General features: G+C 42.0%; 1 protein-coding gene across 8 annotated transcripts in view; it reads right to left on the reverse strand.

The window, feature by feature from the left end:
* SOGA3 (SOGA family member 3) overlaps window positions 1-23533 on the reverse strand; it is a 67557-nt gene that overhangs the window by 3039 nt on the left and 40985 nt on the right. For 2 of the 8 annotated variants that reach the window (XM_037894747.2, XM_043542877.1), the window contains 3 exons: window positions 12716-12833; window positions 11811-11922; window positions 7996-8033 (listed from right to left, as the gene is read on the reverse strand). Coding sequence is in view for 4 of the 8 variants with exons in the window: in XM_037894754.2 (XP_037750682.1) it covers window positions 1322-2678; window positions 4287-4366; window positions 4696-5037; window positions 7785-7919 (1914 nt within the window). In the remaining 4 variants the exon portion in view is untranslated. Of the gene's footprint in view, window positions 1-1321; window positions 2679-4286; window positions 4367-4695; window positions 5038-7784; window positions 8034-11810; window positions 11923-12715; window positions 12834-23533 lie in introns of those variants that run through there. The other 6 variants (XM_037894754.2, XM_037894751.2, XM_037894752.2 and 3 more) reach the window with 6 other exon arrangements.

A 23533-nucleotide genomic window follows, 5' to 3' on the forward strand; every position in this document is an offset into this window, starting at 1 on the left:
TGTGCCAACTTGAATTATACCAGTTGACGATCTGACATACTTTTTTTCCCTATGGGGTTTCACAGCTCCAAGTGAGTCTACCCCATTTCTGTGAGGAGCTAAGGAGGGTATCACAGAATCATAGAAGTTAGTAGGGTCAGCAAAGGTCATCTAGTCAAACCCCCCCCCCCCCCCCCCCGTCAAGATGCAGGATTTGTTGTGTCTAAACCATCCAAGACAGGTGGCTGTATCCAGCCTCCTTTTGAAAACCGCCAGTGAAGGAACTTCCACGACCTCCCAAGGCAGTCTGTTCCACTGTCCTACTGTTCTTACTGTTAGGAAGCTTTTCCTGAGCTTTAATCTAAATCTGCTGTGCTGTAGTTTGAACCCACTGCCTCTTGTCCTGCCCTCTGTGGCAAGAGAGAACAACTTCTCTCTACCTTTTTTATGGTAGCTTTTCAAATGTAGCTGAAGACCGCTATCATATCCCCCCTTAATCTCCTCTTTTCCAAACTCAGCATACCCTGTTCTTTCAGCCTTTCCTCATATGGCTTTCATCCCCATCCCTTTGATCATCTCTGTCGCTCACCTCTGGATCCTTCCCAGTTTCTCTACATCCTTTCCTTTGTGTGCTTCCAGCCAGTAGTCTGCCTGAGCCAGTAGTGACGTCCACTTCCCAGCAGCCACTGGCAGGACCAGTAACTTCAACTACATTTTTCGAAATACTTGTTTCATTTTTTTTTTTAGGAGTTTGAGAAAAGGGCAACTTTTCTACACTCTGCCAGTAAAATAAGGCCAAATGTAAAATGCTGTGGCTGGACCAGCCCCTCTCTTTCCCCTGGGTCAGTGTTGGGAGCGATGCACAGTCTGGATTTGAAGAATGTGTGAATGCTCCGTTACTGGACACTTATAGAAACCCCAGCATGGCACCTTTAGGAGACAAACAACAGCCATCGTTCTGGAGACTGCTCTCTCAGCCCCTGTAGGTTTTGCCATGGGAGGCTGTGTTAAAGTCCTTTGAATGGGTTTTTGAAAACAGTCATGGGGGGGGCGGGGCGGGGGAGAGAATGGGCCAGATTCTGATGTTAGCTATAGCAGTGCAAATTTCAAGTAGTTACACTGAGGTTAAACTCTAGATTTACACCAGTGTCACTGAGATCAGAATCTGATCCCACAGGACTCCATATTGATGTAGCTCCATTACCTTCCATGGAATCACTCCTGATTCACACAGGTGTAAATGAGATAAGGATCACACCCAAAGTATCTAATATTACACAAACAGATATTTTGGACTGTCCCATTTTAGTGGCTTGTTTCTGAAGTTGGGTATAAATCTTACCTCTGGTAACTTCTGTCTCTCTTTGCCTTGTTTGACTTGCTGCCCAACACGCCTGGCTGAATTCCTCTGAAACTCTTGCTTTCCTTGCTCTGTCTGGAGCATTTCTAAATACCCACTCAATGTCTCACAACTCCCATCTGTGAACTCAGAATCTGACTGTGTCCCCTTATCTTTGCAGCATTTAGAATTATATACAGATGTCACTGTTGATTTTTCATAGTTTTTCAAAAGTTTTTCAACAACTCCATAGTTTGACCTTGAGTCAGCTGAACGTGGGCGACCAGATAAATTAATTGGTCTCCAATCACGCTCGTGAAGCATATGCCGGTAGCCACTGGTGCTTAGAAGTCCATTTATTTGCTTTTGTTGCCCTGTTGTTCTGGCAGCTTTGGTTGGATTGCAGGGATCCTGTTTCTTTGCTGCAGAGAGTCTGGGATTTGAAACATAAGATGCATTTACAGTTTCTGTTCTGTTAATCATCCAGTCACACCCTGGGCCACAGTGTTTATGATCTCCAGTTGGTGTTTGAAGCTTCTGATTTTCTTGCAAAGATTTGTTGCATTTATCTGTATGAAATACAGTCCTGTTAAATTCATCAATCTTTGCTGCCAACGTTTCATTTTTGGGGGTCTTCTTTGGCAGCATTGCAGGGTCACAGGAGTCATTACCATAATGTAAAACATTATGAGATTTAGGGCAATGTCTTCTGTGCATGTTCTCTGTTTGCACCATATTTCCATCTGAACAGCTTTTCTGGGCAGACAATGGGGAAGATCCATTCGGAGTACCTTTTCCAAGCTTGCCCACATCACATGACCATGTGTTGTGACAAAAACCTGCCGCTACACTGCACTCAGAGACTCTCTCTTTTTTGGCTATAGGTACTGAAGCAGTTACCACTGCACCATCTTTCACAAACTTCCCTTCATTTGCATGTGCCACTGGATCTTCACTCTGTTTTGCAAGAGAAGGATTAATACATTTCCTTGCATTCCTATCCTCCTGAACCTTACAGTTGCTTCTGCTGTCTGTATCTTTTACGGGTACTTCAGAGATGTGTACAGCTGCAGAAAGTGAGCTTGTCAGATGTCGAGAAGTGCTCCGTGGAGGAACTGGTGGGGCTTCTTTTTTTGGCCAGGGCATGAAGTCTCTTCCTCTACCACCAGTAAAAGAGCTACAAGGCATATCTTTCAAACCCCTGTTGGCACTCATCAAGTTCTTCCTGTTATTTTGTCCTTCTGTTTCAAAAGTGATGGAAGAAGTTTGTGGTTCATTGCTGGACACGCAGTTCATCTCAGGCATAATACCTGTGTTTTGGGTTTCTTCAAATTCTTCCAGAAAAGGAAGTGACTTCATTCTGTACATAAAAGAAAAGGCATTTTTAGTGATTAGTGATGAGGATGTTCCTCCTAAGAAGTCATCTGGGGAAAAGGAAGGGAAGGCTTAACCTGTAGACATGTGACAGAGCATGGGGCACTGTCTGACCCCTAAGGGGAACAAAGGGTTAACCCCAGCACAGCTTCCCACTCCCAGTACACAGAAGAAGGTCTTTAAGATTGGCTGTTGGAAAAGATTTTGGGGCAATTCCACTGCAATGTACACAGGGAAGAAGTCCCACTCTATGATGGAAGAGTTTGAAGGAACCTCAGCAAAGGGAATCTTGCAGTGTACTCCTCCCCTACATCCCCCAACCTAGGTCCCCTCTAAGAGGTCTGTAGGAAGGAGGACGGGCCCTCTAATTTGTACTCAATTCAGTGGGAGTTGGCATGAGTATTTGAGTGAGGAGCGCCTCTGCACGTAGTCATGGGCTTGTGCAAATGTCTTAATATTCAATGTGAGAGCACAAATGTGTCATTTATGGTTCCATGCAATAATCACATTTTCCAGCACACATTCACAAAGTGTACAGCAGTTCCTTCACAGATATTGATGCTAAAACAATCATACACTGTGGAAAAGACTGTAGGCTGCCCATGCATGGATGTACTGGGAAAAGACTCCAAGGAGCCCCTCTGTACTTCTTGAATCTCTCAGCAAGAGCCTGGCACAATGTGCGTACATACCTACAAGGCGACAGGTGTTAGCTGCCTAGAAAATGACAGGGTGAGGTCAGGTCTATGCTCAGCAAAGTTGGCTGAGAATGGAGAGGGAAACACAATGCTTCCTCTCCAAGAGTGGTGTAGCTGCCGCACAAGTGTGGGCTTCCCAGGAGCCCCAAGGAGGAATTCTGGCAGAATCAGCCAGAAAACCTTCTGGGCACTTGGCTGCCATGTGGCCTCACCGAACCCGTGCCAGACAGCCTGTCACACCAAGGGCACAATCTAGCCCTCTGTGCACTTTATGTACATCCCTGTGTAAGGAGCAGTGCCTAGCGGTATTTCCCCATGAGGAATCCAAGGGCATTATGTTTGCAGTGGACAGGGTGCTGGTGGAGGGAAAAAATGATTTGCTACTGTTCTTTTCAGCATTCAGCTTACTTCTCCCTGATGTGGCCAGCCATCTCCCCTAGTGTGTGTGTGTGTGTGCGCAAAGTGGGAGGGAGGGGAGAGAAGTCACTCCCTGCCCCCTTGCTCCCTGTAGGGAGTATCTGGTGAAAATCCCCTGCAGTCCCTCCAGCATCCAGTGCTGAAATCTAGGTAACCCTAACATGACACAGAGGGGGGACAGAAATCTTTCATCCTGTCTACTCCACTACTGTGCTAGGGCGAGGCACAATCTAGCCCTACGTAAATGCAGATATCAGTTTATATATTTTGGAAGCACACTGCATTTTTTGCAATTAAAACATGAGTTTGAAACATATTTTGGTTTTCAGTGGGATTCCATACGCTGAGCACTAAGACACTGAGCCCTATCCAGCTCCTGACCAATTCAATCGCAAATTTCCCTTAACTTGAATGGCCTCAGGAATAGGCCCATTGTTGCCTTTCTTCCCCTAACAGAAATAGGCCAAATGTGTTTTTACCTTCTGTGGTTGGGCTTCTTTCGAATTTCCTCTTGATAGCTGCATAACTCTTCACTAACTTTTGCCAGTTCTTTAAGAGCCTTTACAAATAAAATAATGTTACCTTAGCATAAACAATAATCTCCAGAATTGTTTTATACCCAATGATGATTTACATGGGAGAGTCCTGTGCAGAAGGGAGTAGCACAGAAATGTCTCCAAGTTATGGACCAAGGTAAATAGCATGCCACTAGTGTATTTAACAAAAGTTTATATATTCAACAGTCACAAACTGAGGGGGAAGGGGAAACATTCCCTAGCTGGGAAGTTGTTGCATTCTGAGACTCAGAGGACATATACTTTGGGTAGAGAGAGAAGGATTTCATCATGTTCCCCACATTTGCTGAAACACTGTTACTGTCATACTTACTGCATTGAGATCACCAGCATAACTACTGGTATCTTTCTTAGGAATTTTCAAGCTGAGGAGGTCTTCATATTTCTCCTGGTTGTCAAAGGCCAGACTGTTCCTTAACAAAACATTGTTTTTCCTCTGAGTTCTAGTTTCTTTACATTCTTGTTCTGTTTTACTGAGCAAACTCTTTTCTTCCATCCGGTCACTTGCCAAGTTGTGTCGACAGTTCAGTTCTGCTGTGTCACTCCCTTCTGAAGTAGGGGAATATACAGATAGCTGCAGCATCTTGCTTTGAATGGCCTTATTATCCCGGACATTCATATTGCTCTCCCGCCTTAGTTTTACCTCCTGGTAAAGCTGAAAAGGCAATAAAACACCCTATTTAATCTAAGTAGAGTTATGAGCTTCTAGGATAAAGGACCATATTTATCGTCTGCTTTAAACTGTGTTACAAAGCTCCTAAGCATTTTCATTCAGTAAAATCACATATGGGCTGAAAGATTTGATATGTATTTTTAGCTAAGAGATGCTGAGTCCTAAGTGGAATGGCCAATGGACCATTCTGTTGTCACAAGGTGTGGAGAAGGTTTGTTACAATTCCCAAAATCTTTGCTATATTTTAATCGATGGCTTAGAGCTATGGAATGGGTTCCAGAAGATCTCACATGTTAAGTACCTCTGAGCTTGGTCAGTAATTAGGTGGTAAACTGCCAGGAAACACCAAGGTGCTCCAGCAAATTTTGCTGGTCCATAAATAAGTGAAACATCCTCTATGAATCAACACTGAATCAAAATTCCAGGATGGTGTTGGATGGTAATGTGCTGGTGTCTTTTTGATCAGGTCCTGACCATGAATAGGCATTTAAGATCCTCTGACTCCACTAGTAAAAGCAAAGGCATTGTCAACTCAGGTATGCTGGCATATTCTAATTTGGGGAATTATAATACAAAGGTTTCCATTTACAGTCTCTTGCATGCAAAGATCCCAAAGCTCCTTATCAACATTAATTAATTCTCACAACATCGATGTGAGGTAGACAAGGGATGTAGCCATTTCTGAGCTGAAACACATCTGCTCTTTAACAGTGCACAGCACAGTCTGTAACACAATTTTGGACAGGCAGAAAAGAAAAATAGTGCATTTGCTTGAAACTGCATAGCAAATACGGGTAGGTAGAATGCAATGACTAGAGTTGGGAATTTGGCTAGGACACGGAGGTTTACACATTCCTGTTTTTATTCAAAACTGTTAATGACCACGAGCGATCATTACATCTCACTCAAAAGCTATCAGACCTGATTCTCCCACTAAGGCTGCTTTACACTGCTCTGGCAGCATAAAGGGGCATTACAGTGTGTGTAAATTACAATTACACTCACTTTAAAGTCCCTTTCCACTGCAAGAGCTGGGTCAAAGGGCCTCAGTGTAATTGAGAATTAGGCCCATCATCTCCAACACCATAGAGCCAACTAACAAACTAGCAGATGATTATTAATTGTAATAATACTCATTTATTATTTATATTACAGTAGCATATAAAGGCCCCAATCAGGTTGGGGCTCCATTGATCTAGATGCTGTAAATGATCGAAAGGAAACCTGATTCCTGCCCCAAACAGCATAAATATACATATAGGGCTCACGTTACTAAGCACTGAAATGTAGTTTGCCACTTCTGTGGCAAAACAAGGCAACTAGTTAACAAATCACAGCAACATCACCACATTTAAGGCAGGAAGTGGAGAAGAATATCATATTCAAATCCAATAGAAATTACAGCTGAAACATAGGAGGCAGACATCACGGAGTTACATTGCAGCCTGAGAGCAGCGTATGTCTGAGTCATTTGGCTCCATTTTCCTTTTCCATTTTATTATTTTCCTTTCATGTGAACAATCTCTTCCTTACATTCCTAGTGGTTGCAGAAAGCAAGCAAGAATATTTTCATATGTATATTAGAATACATTTGTGCATTAGTGAGTGGCAGAGGATTTTATTCAGATGACAACTTTGGTGTAAAAGAATAATAAATAAATTACTTATGCTATCCTTGAAAGGAAGTGAATTAGGATTGATAGAAAGTAAATGATCGCTAACAGGTGTAAATATTCTTTGTGTTTAGCCTTTGTTTACTGTAATCCTTTTTTCTAATAAAGGTCGTCAAAAAATATAGCAAGTCCTTGCAGGAATAAATCTCTCATTTCCTGAGGCACTCATTCTTTGATTCATGGAATTCCCTTTGATGTTAACGAATAAAGTAGTACATAATTTATCCCAGACAGAGAGATATATTTTATAATGCCTGTATTAGAATTTTGTTGATAAATGTGCATTCACCTAAGCCAGTGGTTCTCAACAAGGGGTATGCATACCAATGGGGGCACGCAGAGGTCTTCCGGAGGTACATCCATTCATCTAGATATTTGCCTAGTTTTACAACAGACTACATAAAAAGCACTAGCAAAGTCAGTACAAACTCAAATGTCATACAATGACTTGTTTATACTACTCTATACACTAAAATGTAAGTACAATATTTATATTCCAACTGATTTATTTTTAATTATATGATAATATGAGAAAGTAAGCAATTTTTCAGTAATAGTGTGCTGTGACAATTTTTTGTATTTTTTGTCTGATTTTGTAAGCAAGTTGTTTTTAAGTGAGGTGCAACTTGGGTACACAAGACAAATCAGACTCCTGAAAGGGATACAGTAGTCTGGAAAGGTTGAGCGCCAAAGACCTAAGCCCCATACAGACATGTCTGCTACTTTTTAAAATGTATGTACGATGCACACTGTGCCCAGAATCTCTAGCTATGGTATATACTGCCAGCAATACTGCAGCAAATTTGACCTAAGACCAATGCTTCAAAGTGACATCTCAAGTTCTTACTCTTTATCCATGGTTATAAAATTAACAATATCTCAAACAGTCCCACAGCTCAGACCTTGCATCCTGCCATCAACCATTAAACAGTGGCAGACACTGAACTGGAAAACGGTTCAGAGAGAAAAACCATGAGGTGGCCTTGGGCTACCAGATAAGACTTTAGAAAAATGTTCATTTTTACAGTGTTGTTTACACTCAAAAATCCAAAGTACCTCTTCTATTTTCTTCTGCATGACCTTCCACTGACTTTCCCACTCCTTCCTTTCACTGTCAAATCTCTCCAGCAGTTCCATCTTCTCTTTAGTCCAGTTCTTTTCAGTATTCTCCAGTTGTTTATGTAGGTCCATTGCTGCACTCTGAGTATCAACTAAAAGGTGTTTATGCTCCTCTTCTTTCCTCAATGTTTCCTGGAAGCTGGGATTGATTTTATCAAAATAAGTCTTTCTTGTCTTTGATTCTAGCTTCAAGCAAAAAGAAAAAAAAATGTAACAGACAGCCCATTCCATTAATTTCAATTGTATCAAAGATTGCTTGCATGAGTCTATATCAGGATTATAATGATAAACATATACACTACAGTAGAAGTATGGATGAACTGGAATACACAGCAGGAAAAGGAGTTCCAATCCCTTTGATATCAGATAACAAATTTAGTCTATCATTCTACATGCTGTACCTAAATAGCATACACATAAGCAACAGTCCTACAGATGGGTAATATTTAAACTTGCTCTCCTTTAGATGAAGCAGAAGTGCTATAACAGCACTTGATCCTGCCATACACAGAGAGCCTCTTTCAAGATGCTGAGCACCCTCAATTCCCGTTGTCGTGAATTCAAGGCCTTGGAACCTTCCAAGATCTGTCTTTTAGTCAGAATGGCCAAGAATGCTGTCTGTGTGCTATATTTGAACTGTTCACAACAAAACTAGAAATCTAAAGATAGGAAGTTTGCTCAGAACAATTGAGATTTTACACTGGCACATTTAAAAACATTAGTGTTATATGTATACTTTTAATTACACAAAAGAAAACATGCAGTTATGGGGGGGACCATAAATCTTTTATGAACATACATACACATCAGAACACAATACAAAAGCTTAATGTATTTTGGTTTTACACGTCTTAATAAATAAATATATTAGTCCCATGGCATGGGTTTGGAAGACAGCAGAAAGGGACTCTATCCCCAACTCTGACTGATTGTGAGATCTTGCATAAATCATTAAATCTCTCTGCACCTCAATTTCCTCTTCTGTCAAAATACAAATCATGATCCCCACCACCCTCTGTAAAAATCTCTGAGTTCTATGGATGGACAAGTGCCAAGTAGCATTGTTATATTATAGGTTTCAGAGTAACAGCCGTGTTAGTCTGTATTCGCAAAAAGAAAAGGAGTACTTGTGGCACCTTACAGACTAACCAATTTATCTGAGCATAAGCTTTCATGAGCTACAGCTGACTTCATCACATCCGATGAAGTGAGCTGTAGCTCACGAAAGCTTATGCTCAAATAAATTGGTTAGTCTCTAAGGTGCCACAAGTACTCCTTTTCTTATTGTTATATTATGATACACTTGTAGAGGGAAACCTTTTACTGAATGGTGATAGATTTTATAGACCCGATTCTCACTCACTCAATTTTTACATCAGTGACTCATTAAAAATCAGTAGATTTGCTGCTGATTTACACCAGCATGAGGTTAGAATCACACCCATTAATTCATTCTTGGGAGCAACAGTTTGGTAGCCTGACATGGGATGATGTACTGTATGCACAGTTGTGTGTGTTCCCTGCATTTGGGTTTCAAATCAGACTATTGTGTTAATCTGGTGAACACAGATATTCATATCCATTCACAATAAATTTGCAGATTGCATTGGTTCATGCTCAGAGGCTATATCAATGTTATTTGTCTGGCCTCAAAAACGACTCCCTTTATTGGACATGTTTGTGATTAGTAGTTTGTATCTAATTTTGTAATTCCCTTTTGTGCTTCATGCAAAGCTATGCTCAGCCCTTTACTGGGCAAAGCAGATTGATTCAGCTGTGGCTGCTACATGATCACAGCTTCCCACTCTCTGTTTTTTTCCAGCCAGCTGACAAGTTGACATCTAATTCAGACTCAGCTTCTTTCATTAACAAGTGAGCTGTGACCTCAGCTGAGGACCAACAGGTTACTTGCAACAGTGTGTTAGATGAAGTCCTGATACCGTACATCTCAACTGACAGCATTTAAGGCCTGATTCTACTGCCACCACAGCCAATGGCAGTCATGCCTCTGACTTCAGTACAAGTTGGATTGGGGCCTCAGAGGGCGGGACCTCCCTTCATTGAGCCTCCCTGTCGCTCCCTTTCAAGATCACAGAAATACCATAGAGTTATTTACCTGTGCAATGCAGCGTTTGAACTCAGCTCTTTCAAGCTCCCACTCAGCCCTGTCATTGGAACACTGAGACTGCCAAAAGCTTCTTCTTTTCTCTTCCGTCTTTAGCTCTGCCTGAACCATAGGTGCCAACCCCCTGAGTGCTCTGGGGCTGGAGCACCCACAGAAAAAAAATTGTGGGAGCTCAGCACCCATCAGCCACAGTTGTTCGGGGGCACCGCCGATCAGCTATTTGGTGCCCCCCCATCAGCTAATTGGGGTGCCGACAAACAGCTGTTTGGTGGCTCAGGGAGGGTGTGGGGGAGAGCAGAGAGCAGTGAGCAGTGGGTGGGTAGGGGTCTCAGGGAGTGGGCAGAGCACAGGAAGAGGTGGAGAGAGGGCAGGGCCTCAAGGGGGCGGTGTGAGGGCAGGAAGAGGTGGAACAAGGGAGGGGTCTTTTGGGAGGGGCTGAAGTGGGGACAGGGCCTCAGGGCGGAGTGGGGATGGAGCACCCCTGGGAAAACTAAAAGTCAACACCTATGGCTTGAACCACTTCCAAAACAGACTTCAGATCCAGCAAAACACTTCTGTTTTTATCTACCTGGAAACATTCAGGGTAGCTTTACAAATAAAGATCGTTGACACTAACAGAGCTGCTCCAAGACAACTCAGCATTCTTAATATGAAATAAGTCCACTATTAGTTTGTTGTTTAAGACAAGCTCATGGCTTCATGTTGAAGCCAGCCAGTCTATGGAGCTGACCCCTCTCCAGGGCCAAGGTTCAAGCTCAGTACCAGGGACTGCCTTAAATGTTGATGGAAAACAACTTCTTATATAAGAATTCCATGCACTGAAAATCTGTTGCAATCGAAACATCTATTCATGGAACATCGACAGCCATATCAATATTTTTTTCACTTCACTACTACAAAGGTTGTATTTTTATGGGGGGAGGAAGGTACAGCAGTAATTCACTTTTTTGCTATACTTACTCTTTTAATCGACTTTTTTTAACTTATTCAAGAAACTTCAGAGGAATTAACCAAACTGATCTATTTACTCACTTGACTTCTCTGGAATGATTCAAATGCATGTAGCAAAGAACAGTATGAAGACATAAACTAGAGACAGGCTGAGATACGTTTTGCCTACCATTTGCACAAGCCTTTGTCAATGCAACATTAGGAATAACAACTGTGATTCAATCAGAAGCAAATGGTAAATCTTACTGGAACCAATCTGAAAGCCTACATTGCAGCTTAATATTTCCTGAATGTGCTCCTGTCATGCACACATTTGCAAAGCAGATTAGCATGTCAAAAGACTCTTGATGTTCTTTTAGAGTGATTACTTATCAGGTATTACTCCCTTGCTTACATCCATCTTCAAAATGTGCATATGCCTCATACGAGATTCCATTTAGAAAAATAGAATGGAGACCCTCAACATGCAATCAAGTCCTGGAAAAAGTTAGTTGCAGCTATTTACTTGTAACTGTATCTTCCCTCAAAAGTGCTTCTCTCTCTTTCATCCATGGTTTCTTTTCCTGTTCATATCACGTCTTATTCCCTTCAAATTTCCTCATAAGATGCAACTACTCATAGTGAAGCTCATGATTGTTGATGTTTGCTCAGATGGCTGGGTGACCATATGCTGCGACTGCTGTTGCTATGGTGGGTAAATTCCTTAGAGGACTTTGAATCCTGTCCCTATCTTTGTCTCTTTCTCTGCTTGTTGATTTCCCAATCTCTAATACTGTGAGTATACTCACTACTTGTATAAAACACGGGGCTGTTCCCACAGGTATTCCACATGGCTTGAGCAAAACAAACAAATGTCAAAAGCCACTGCTTCCTTTTTATTAAAATACCTTTTTCTTTCACATGTGAAGTCCTATCACCCCAACACAGCCGCGATTTTAGCTTGCCTTGGGGAGCAGTACAGTGTCTGAAATCTGGCTGTACTGGCACTTTCCACACGTCCTAGACAAGGTCAAAAGCTCATTACAGCAATCAACTTTAAACAAATAATCAATTTTGTCAACATCAGCTGTATTTCTCCTTTCAGCGTACCCTTCTCGCCTCTCAAATAAAAAGTTTTATGCTGCTCTGTTCTCTGATGTTACTCTTTCTTCCCTCTACCTCCCCTCTATGTAAATATCAAAAAATGCAAAATAATTTGAACTAAATCTCTGCTGGGGTATGGCAACTTCTAAAAATAATCTGCTGTGACATCAGAAGAGGAGGTGTTATTTTTCAACAGAGATTAACTGGAGTGGATATGCACAGCTATTCAGGTGAACTGATCTTCCTCTGTTTTACTAGTGATTAATTCACAGTAAGATAAGGTGCTGGCTTCTGGATGGGTCTATTTATATTTTTTTAAAGAAGTGGCAGGCATCATAGATTTTATGCACTTTATATTAAACCTATAAGAAACTCTCAGAGTCTCACTCTACTATTTAAAAAACAAAAGATCAAATGTGCAAAAATGGGCTGTCATCTCTGTCTTGCTAATAAATCATTCCATAGTTTGGAAACACTGACTGAACCACTGAACAGCCTTTCCTTGAGAATAAACAACCACCATCACACTTTTAAACTATTATTGGTCTAGATACAAATATCAAAATGAGGCAGATGTTTACAAGATCCGTTAGTCAAACTGTTTACAGACTTAATAATGTGTATTGTTAACTTTCTTTTCTATTTCACAAATAAGGCCAAAACTCTTCAAAAACCACTGTGATTTTTAAAAGAAAAGAAAAGAACTTACCTTTTGTGAAGTAAACAATCCTTCAGAAATTTTTCAGTCCATTTCTCAGTGTAGTAGTGAAAGCAGTGAAATGCATAGCTAGCTGGGATAAAGAGTTCCAGTTCTGTGAATCCTGATCCTTAAAGAAAACAAGAAACCAGGAAAGAGAGAATTTTTCAATTGGAGCAGCACTTGCAACTCTCTTTGATTAACTTCCCAACTTCAGTTTTGCAAACTGAAAAACAGTTCTGTCTGGCATCATCCCGGCAGCTGGGTTCCATGTGACGTCAGTACATGGAGGATGGTTTTAAAGCCACTTCTTCCAGCCCCCAGCTCTGTAACTTTATATCTCCTCATATTTTGTGTAAACAACTTCAAGTCCAGGACATTTTTAGGTTTTATAGTGCAGCTAGTATTTAAAGCTTGCCAGAGCAACCAATGTTAATGTTAAAGCTATGACAATGGACAATTTTAGATTTCTTTTATTAGTTAAAGGCAACTCTGTGTTTTAAAGAAGGATTCTTTTCTACATTCCACGCCCAATTTTGAGGGATACATTTTAAGTTCTTTAGGAGCTTTGAAGCTAAACCACATTTGTTTAAACGGGCAACTTTTCATAATCCACAGCTCCCCTAAAATACCCACTCTTCCCCCATACTAAAATCTTTACTTTTTGCATTCAATTACATTATCACTTCTGAAATAAGACATTACTAGTCATTGTGTAATCTTATTGTATTTGTATTCTAGGAATGTTGACAATGGCTTGTTCAGAATATACACAAACATTTTTGCTACTGTATAAGGATATTAGGCCAGATTCCCTGGTCCATTAAGTCCACTTCTGGACTACTTAGAAGCACAGAAACTGGCCAGAAATAGCCAGCAGAGAATCTCCATGCACAGCGGAGCTCTTCACTGGCAGAAACTTGGCAGAGATGGTGGAGGTGTCTCCTGTTACAACTGCACCCCTCAACCCTGGCACAAGGGGATGGAGGAGACATACAAGATTGGCTTGGGGCAAAGAGAGGGTGTGACTAAGTTGAGTTCTGCTACAAAAAATTCTCCTCAGCTACAACGTCAATGAAGGACCTTATGCCAATACAATAAGTTTGAGCTGCTACCCTGCAATGCTTCAGCTGGAGCTGGACAGGCTGGAGGCTGGAGCGAGACAGCAGAGAATCAAGCAGCTACAACCAATGAACAACCACTGTGCCCTTGCTCTCCTGGGTCTGAGAGGAGCAGGGTAGAGTGTCTAGCCCACCGTGACAAATCCTTTCATTTGCATATCTAATTGGATAGTATTGTTGCACTGCACTGTAGGTTATAAATTCCATGCTCACATGGTATTGGTCTGTGCTGGATATACTGTGGACCTACATCACCTCAGAGGGAACTCTGGCAGCCACCTGCCCCAGGGAGCACCCAGGTGTGCGGTGGGGTGGGCATGCATACAACTTTGCCATCAGCAAAAGCATCAGGGGAATGGAGGCATGTCTCTTTCCTGCCCCCATTTCCCTCTTTAGCCAGTAGTAGTTCTGGAGCTTAGTTGTGCTGAGAGACTGCAACTGAGATTGGCCCCTACGTGAGGCTGGGGGCTAAGACTCCTTGTGCCCTCACCCATTTGCACACCTGCATGACTCATATTCTGGATGGCCAATCTCCAGCTGTATGCAGTAGCTTCTGTCTGTGCTGAACAGAAGACTGATGGGCATCTGCTATCAGGCATGTGAGTGCAATTCCCATTCCCTTGATTGGAAACAATGTTCATGCCCTCAAGAGTAGAATTTGATCATCTTATAGACAAAAGGAGTTGCTTGTGGGATCAAGAACATAGTCTGCCCTAGGTGCTGCTGTGAGGAGCCAGGAGCACTTTGCCTACTCAGCACTTTCCCCCTTTGGAATGACAAGATGCGCCTATGTTAAAACACATGTACAGTAGAAGGGTTTCAGCTCAGGGTGCATTTTACAGTAAACACCAAAGTAGGTTGCAGGGAAAATACATTTTTTCTCCTTATATGGTCAGAAAGTAAGTCCCAGTGAAGACATTATTTGGGTGCTTATTCTGCCCCTGTGAAAGATATGCAATGGGACTCGGACTGTTTATACAAGTTTCAAAAGCCATTTAAAAAAAGAACAAAGATGTCTGAATATGACAGACAGTCCCTGAGGAAAATCCTCAGGCCATTCATTTAGAAATCCTTCTTTTTTAAAACCTCAGAGCTACTTTCTGCCCTCAGTTACACTCAAGCAACCCAACTGTTCTCAATGGGAGCTGTGCCTATGTAAAGCAGGGCAGAACTGAGCCCCTAACCCAGGATTATGGATCAGACCCTCCTCTCACAACACTGCAGCTTCAATGGGGTCAACAAGGTTGCACCCGGGTAAGTGAGGGCAGAATACTATCTTATGAATTTTTACTCCTATCGTTCCTTAATATAGACTGTAATTCCAATGTATTTAATTACATTTTACTGAATTAGTGCCTGTCGTCATCCAAGTGCTGTGAAACAAAATATTAAAACACAGACTCAGCCAAATCCTGAACTCAATTTTTACTGAAATTAACTTGAGATTTGCCTCAGTCAGAGTGAGGATTGACTAAAAACAGTGCAAGGGCTTCAGGAGTAGTCCTGTGAATAATATGATGCTACTCAGTAGGAGGCCAGACCCAAGGCCCACTGAAGTCAGTAGGAATCTTTCAGATTACTTCAACGGGCACTGGATCAGAACCAGGCCTTGTGAGCGCCACAGAAAGAGGTGTATAAGGATTGTAGCTGCTTTGGATTCAGTTAAGAGTGTTAGAAGATTCGAATTAAAATTTATGGAAATGTGAAGGAGCTGAGTTTGTAGCCCACCTCTGCACTGACCATATGCAGCTCCCCTTGAAGTCAAGTGAGGTATTTGCCTGAGTGAGGGCAGAATTTGAGCCCTACATTTTATTTTTGAAGTACGGTTCTACTTGAAAATGACTGTTTTAAAATGGCATCTTGTTATTCAATAGACAAGATCCCTGTGTGACTGGCACCTGCTGGCAGAGTCTACCCAGTTCTTACATGGGCATGCTGTGATTGGGAGAGCACAAGAAGTCTTACCCCATCTGCAACCTGTTTAAAGGCCAGGCAAAATTGCAGCACTTGTGCTGAGGGAGTGCAGGGACTCCTCAATTCCCATTCTCCTGGGGGCGTACAACATGCCCCTGGGGGGAAAGCAGAGACAGCACCTTGGCCTTCCCCCCAACCAGCCTCCAAAGCAGAATGGGGACACCCAGCTAGCAGACTGCACCCAAGAAAAGGATGTAATAGCAGGCATGTTCCCATTACAAGCTGGAGAGCTCAGAGAAGTTTTCTGCTAAGTGCCTCCTCAAACTCTCACTGAGGCAATGCAGTTCCACACGAGGGTTGCCAATTTTGGTTGGAAGTATTCCTGGAGATTTAAACACATGATGATCTTTAATTAAAGATTAATCTTTAATTCCTGGAGGGCTGGCAACCCTACTCCGCACTGTCCCCTATTCTGGACATGATCTAGCCCTTAGTGACAAGAAAAGATTCACTACTGTAAGCACCAGAGTCAACATGGCTTCAAAGGAGATTCCTGTATTCTATTACTTTTTATACATCAGCAGTCTTGGTAACTAAATTCCATCTGCAAAGGGGTTTCGTGGAAACTACAAACACTGTTCAACCCCTCTGGTTTCACTGACACCACTGTGAGGGAGGGAAATATCATCCACAATTTACAGTTGGGGGAACAGAGTCACAGCTACATCATGCAACTTGCTGAAGGTCACATTGGAAATCTATGGCAGACATTTATAACTTGTTTACTCTCCTAAATTACAGCATAGTTTACCAATAAGCACTGAATATCTAATGGCAGAACCTGGTCTTGCATATTGTTTCCCCATCACTAAAAGAAAATAACAGTGTCAGAAATTTAAGTCAGTAGGTGTTAGGTGCCTACCTGACATTTCTGCCTTTGAAAATCACCCTCCTATCCCATTATAGTCTGGGCTGATAAGAACAAATGATGTATTATATTCAAAGGCTCTGCCTGTTTGTGTAAACAACCCTTGAAGTTCATGTGCAGTTCATATTTTTTTATAATGCACATTTAGACAGTTATGGTTTTGGCAATTTTCTATTATTCAACTGCTGGGTATATTTTTGCTTCATATGGGCACCTGCTCTCTTCCAGTTCTGATTCTAAAGCACTGGTGACAGATGTCAGCAGACCCTTGTATTATTATATCTGTAATCTGGAGCTTCAGGCAACCATATTTTCAGATGAAAGAAATATCTTTGTCCCTGAACAAGATCTTTCAAACTACCATTTATTTTCATCTGTGCAAGTTACTTTTCAGTAACAATTTAGAAAACATTTTAGAGGCATTTATTATTTAAAAGAATGTACATCTGGATCTTAAAAGGAAACAGTCTTGACTAAATTTCTCTGGTTGTATTCAAAGAGAAAATACATTCAGAATCTACCCAGGTAGGAAATCAGTGAAGGCCAGAGAATGACCTAAAATGTTCATTTTTTAATAGTGCTACCATAATGATGCACACATGGCAGTAATCTTTAGGGCTATCAAATGATTAAAAAAATAATCACAATTAACCACAAGATAAAAAAAAATAGTTGTGATTAATCACAGTTTTAATGGCGCTGTTAATAATAGAATACCAATTTAAATTTATTATAAATATTTTTGGATGTTTTTCTACATTTTCAAATATATTGATTTCAATTACAACACAGAATACAAAGTGTACAGTGCTCACTTTATGCTATTATTTTTTATTACAAATATCTGCACTGTAAAAAAGATAAAAGAAACATTTTTCAATTCACCTCATGCAAGTACTGTAGTGCAATCTCTTTATCATGAAAGTGCAACGTACAAATGTAGAATGATTTTTAACATAAACGCATTCAAAAACAAAACAATGTAAAACTTTACTGCCTACAAGTGCACTCAGTCCTACTTCTTGTTCAGTCAAAGAGGGGAACCAATAGGAGATTTCTAAAGATAGCTACAGCACTAGACCTAAGGTTTAAGAATCTGAAGTGCTTTCCAATAGCTGAGTGGGACCAGGTGTGGAATATGCTGTCAAAAGTCTTAAAAGAGCAACACTCTGATGCGGAAACTACAGAACCCAAACCACCAAAAAAGAAAATCACCCTTCTGTTGGTGGCACCTGACTCAAACAATGAAAATGAATGTGCGACAGTCCACACTGCTTTGGATCTGTAAGGATAAGGCCTTTTCCTGTAGCCATATTGTAAGGCCTAAGGCCTTTGTCTGCAGCCATATTAGGAGAGTAGCAGCCATAAGTCAAGAAGCAGAAAGTCACATCCTCACATTCCATCTAAATTACATTTAAACAATATAATATCGGGCTGTTAAGAAGGTGAGCCTGTCCTAATAGTACCCACTATTAAGTAAAGAAACAGATCTTAAGGTGGTTAAAGAAAACTTGATAGCATTCTGTCTGGCAAGCAATCACTTATCAATAGTTGTGATTGTAAAATCCTGATTTCTTTATTGTTTTGTCTTTATGGTCCTCATTTCTCTATTGTTTGTCTGTATGGTCTCTTTCTGGTTCTTTGATTTTTTCTGTCTGTTACATAATTAATTTTGCTGGGTGTAAATCAATTAAGGTGGTGCGGTATGATTGGTTAAAGAATTGTTTTACAATATGTTAGGATTGGTTTGAGAATTGTTTACTAATATTCTAGTAAAATGATGGTTAAGGTAGAGCTAAGCAGGACTCAAGTTTCACTATATAAACTGGGGTCAAAAAGGAAGTTCTTCGGAACCAACTCCAGGACACAGCCCCAAGATCAGAGCTGCAAGACCTCAACACCCTGCCAACCATGCTGTGCAGAAGTTGGAGTCCCCCAAATGACCTGATCCTGACTGGCCATCAGGGGAAAGTACATCTGCCCTAAGGTAAGTGGCGAGCACTGTATGCTTACATGCGTGCATTCTGTTTTGGTAATTGTTAATAAATAGAGGGTAAGTAGGATACTACTGTGTAAGGCTCTTTCACTGGTAAAAGACCCCACAAACCCGCAGAGTGTAAGGGTATGACCTGAGCCCACAGAAGGGTAAGGATGGGTGCTTAAATTAACAGGGTTACGCCTGAGCCCTAGGGTAAGGGGTAAAGGTGGGTGCCTAAATTAAGAGGGTTACGGCTTGAGCCCTAGGAACTGTGTAAAGGTGGGTGCCCCTAGAGTGTGCAAGTAACAGAGAATTTTGTGTGGGTAATAGATGGTTATCTAGCAGAACCCATCATCAGCATGGAAGCATGCCCTCTAGAACGGTGGTCGAAGTAGGAAGGGGCATATGAATGTTTAGCATATCTGGCACGTAAATACCTTGCAATGCCGTCTACAACAGTGCCATGTGAAGGCCTGTTCTCACTTTTAGTTGACATTGTAACTAAGATGCTGGCAGGATTATCTCCCATATATGTAAACAAACTTTTTTGTTTTAATGATTGGCTGAACAAGAAGTAGGACTGAGTGGACTTGTAGGCGCTAAAGTTTTACATTGTTTTATTTTTGAATGCAGTTATGTAAAAAAAAATAATTCTACATTTGTAAGTTGCACTTTCATGATAATGAGATTGTACTACAGTACTTGTATTAGGTGAATTGAAAAATACTATTTATTTTGTTTATCTTTTTTACAGTGCAGTGGTATATAATCAAATATAATAATATAAAGTGAGCACTGTATCTGTTGTATTCTTGTTTAATTGAAATCAATATTTGAAAATGTAGAAAAAGATATTATAAATCATTTTGGATGTTTAAATTGGTATTCTATTATTGTTTAACAGTGTGATTAAAACTATGATTAATCACAACTTTTAAAAAATCTAGTTAATTTGTTTTGTGTTAATCGCTTGAGTTGACTGTGATTAATTGACAGCCCTAGTAATCTTGTTATTATTTCACTAGTAGGGTAAGACCTGTTTGTTCAGCGCTAGAATAGGGGACATTTGGAAAAACTCAAGAGTGCTTCAGGAGCAGCATTAATGATTCAGGACCTGATTCAATTCTCAAAATGAAGTCACTTCTGATTTACACTACTGTAAGTGGGATCAGAATTAGGCCTATATCAGTGGGACTCTTCCCTCTGAGGCAATATTGAATGAATGCCCCGGGGGCACTGTATTGCAGGAAGAGCTGTCTTTCAGACAGATATAAAGCACAGGAGGTCCTTGTGGTCAAATCTTAAGGCATTTTTCGCAAAAGCAGGATGTTAATCCCACCATTCTGCCCAAATTCAAATTTGTGTTAATTACATTCTACCTACCAAAATTCCTTCTGCAGCTTCAAATAGATGTTAATTTCACTTCCTGCCTTAACTGTGATGTAGCATTTCTGTGCATGTTTTAAGAACCAGTCCTTCAAATGATTACTATGTGGTGTGTAGCCCTTTCTACCACAAATAGTCCCATTTACTTGGATGGGACTACTCACGACAACGAGCACTGTGCCTGGTAGTGTTTGCAAGTATTTTGGTGCTAAAACAGCTGTATCATTCTACCGCACCTGTGCCTGCATTTCAACGGTTGGTGAAGTGATTCCTATGTAAACTTGTAAAGTGAATTGGTTTCCTTTGCGGTGAAATTTATTATACAGAGGTAGGTTATTATGATGAGGCTGATGATGATGCAGACACCTTTAACATGAAAGCCAGATTTTTAATCAAATCTAAGGATATGTTATACAGTCATGTTGGCTAATATTAATGCTTACTTTAATAAAACAGGTTCATGGTCAGTGGGAGCTCCAGAGCCGGCGCTTGGGGCAGGGGCAGCGCATGGAGCCCCCCTGGCTGCGCCTCCGCCTAGGGGTTGAGGGACATGTTGCCGCTTCCAGGAACCACGTAGAGCCAGGTAGGGAGCCTGACAGCCCTGCGCCAACCGGACTTTTAATGGCTTGGTCAGTGGTGCTGACTAGAGCTGCCAGGGTCCCTTTTCGACTGGGTGTTCTGGTCGAAAACCAGACGCCTGGCAACTCTAATCAGGGGCCCTGGAAAAACTGGCACCCCCATGCCCCAACCCTTCTCCCTGGCTCTGCTCACCAGAGTTGGGAGGGGCTTTGTCATTCCCATACTGAATCGTCCCCCCCGCCCCCCGCATGTTTTGGCTCGTGGGGAGCAGACAGAGCAGGATGGAGCAGATTTTTCCCTGCACTCTGGGTCCTGCCTCAGCAGCTGGACACAGCCTCCTGGGTCCTAGTGCCCACCTATTTCCTCTAAAGCAGTGAGTGTGTGCGGGGGGGGGGCGGGGCAGAACAAGGGAGACAGGGTGAGAAGAAAAGGGGAGAGGAAGGAGGAGGGGATGAGGAAGAGACGGGGATACGGGAATGGGTGGGGGCAAGAAGCATGTAGCATACCCTGGGCAGCAGCAGCCCCAGCAGGGAGGCAACAACAGCAGTGCCAGAACAGTGACATCACTGCAGCAGTCGGTGCCGCAGTGGTTGCCAGCAGCAGCTGGGGCTCCCCCGTTACACCATCCTGTCCCCCCCAGCACTTACAGCCCAGGTACCACTGTAGGCCGAGGGTGAGAGCCAGTGAAACAAGGGGACTGACTTCAGCATGCATGTGTGCATGCGTGTGTGCACGGGCATGCTTTGTCCCCACAAATATAGCAGTCAAACTACACCTAGGGCCCAGGACTGGAGGAACTCTAGCTCCCTGCTGTGGCCTCAGGGCTGGGGGAGCTCTCACTTCCTGCTGTGGCCCAGGGCCATGGTGGGGGGAGGGGACAGAGCTTCTCCAGTCTTGGGGCCACAGTGGGTGGGGGGAGGAGGGGATAAAGGAGTAAGGTTGTGGGGCCACAGTGGGGGGGCAGAATGGGGCTGTGTGTGGAGAAGGGACAGAACGGGGTGGGGGCTGTGGGCAGGGCAACTGGCAGAAGGGTCAGAACGAGGGCAAGACTGCAGGCAGAAGGGGTTTGGGGTGGGGAGCCCCCCACTTGCTCTGGCAAAACCTTAATCTGCCTCTGGCTGGAAGAGCTTTCAGCCACCCTCCCACCCTAGCAGCGGGGCTCTTTTGCTATAATGAACCCGTGGCTATAACGAACAAATGGCTTGGATCCTGATAGGTTCATTATAGTGAGGGCATACTGTATAGCTACATCTCTCAGCAATGTGGATTTTTTGCCCCCCCAAGATATGTACACATACCGATCTAACTTCCTATTGTAGACCAGGCCCTAGTCTGCAGAGTTTCATTCTGTCAACCCTCTTGTTCAACATCGATACAAGGCCTCTAGGGAGAGTGTGAGATGATTTGGGTTGCAGTACCATATGCTACGCTGATGATATTCAGCTGTTTGGGGCAGATACTCAGCTGATATAAATCAGCATAGTTCCATGGAACCTGGACTCTGGTCTGCTTTCCCAATGCCTAACTTAGAGCACTGAAAGAGTTAAACTCAGTTCAGAAAAAGTGGACGTGACATTGTCAAGGCAAGGGAAGGCATCTTGAGAAATTGATGGGGTTACAAATTCTCTGTCCTATGCAGGGGTATTCCCACCTCTTGATTCAGATGTCACAATTTCAGGGTATTGTTGGACCCATCGCTGCTGCTGAATTCCAAGATAGAAGCAAATCCCTGCAAACAACTTTGACAGATGGATTGAAACTGTTCTGTGTGAATGATTTGTTGTAGTAGGAATAAAAAAAAAATAGTTTTTGTAAAGCATAAAACCCCTATAGAAATCCAGTCATATTGTTTACAGAAAGAATTTTGGACCATTATAAATTAATAAACATATTGCACCAGGGTATAACTTTACAGGAACATTGATACACACACGTCAAGATAATTGAGAGTTAACCCAGATTCTGATCTCACACCATTGCAAGCCGAGTGACTCCACTGACTTCAAGGGACTCATTCTGGATTTAAACTTGGGTTAGGGAATTTAGAATCAGGCCCTTATCAGGCACTTTTATTAAATAAACGATGCAGAAAGGTATGAGTTAAAATCCATGCCCAGCATTCCAGGCTCAGATCTGAATGTTCCTTTTTTATTGATTGAGTTGGTAACATTTAAAAATGCCAAACTGATCTTTCCCTCAAAGGAGATTTAAAAACAAACAAACAAAAATCCCTTTGTGCTAAATTTTTTATATGACAAGCTTTAGCTTGGAGAAATATTTTTTTAATTGCAGCATTGCAACTCTCTGGAAATAGGAGTTTCTCAGGAAGTGCTGAGAAATCCTGATTGGGGGTGGGGAAGGGGGCAAAAGCGAGGGCTTTCTTCTTCAGTGACCTTTCAGTGGATAAGGAAAGTCACCAAGCAATAAGTGAATGTCCCTTTGGAGATTATGAGTGTTCCTTGGGAAAAGATGATCTAGCCATAGCATCCCTAGCCCCAATAATCTCTGATTGATGGAATGGTCCCTTGGGCAACTGGGCATGAATTAGAGAAGCCTTCAGAGTCCTTTGACTTACTCCAGGGACCAGGCCAGGTCCTATCCTTCCCCAGAATCTGAGAATATAAAATGGTTTAAGGTCACTTTTTCTAGCAACACCCTGGCAGGTCCTCCAAGGGCTGAGAACCTGGGCCTACTCATTATGTGGTGCTCATTACCATTGCATCTGCACACCTCTCAATAATTTAAAAAGAAATAACAAAGACAGTTTGCTTTCTTCACAAAAGATAGGAGTAAATTTCTTGATTAAATTATAGTTAGGGGGTTTTGATTGTTTGTTTTGTTTTATTTTTGTTGTTATGGGAGAAGAGCTTTTTGAGAGAAAGCTCAATCAAAGAAATGAGGTTTGCATTTAATTCTGTGAAGTT

The sequence above is a fragment of the Chelonia mydas genome, chromosome 3, assembly GCF_015237465.2.
Source record: "Chelonia mydas isolate rCheMyd1 chromosome 3, rCheMyd1.pri.v2, whole genome shotgun sequence".
In the NCBI taxonomy this organism is placed as follows: Eukaryota; Metazoa; Chordata; order Testudines; family Cheloniidae; genus Chelonia; species Chelonia mydas.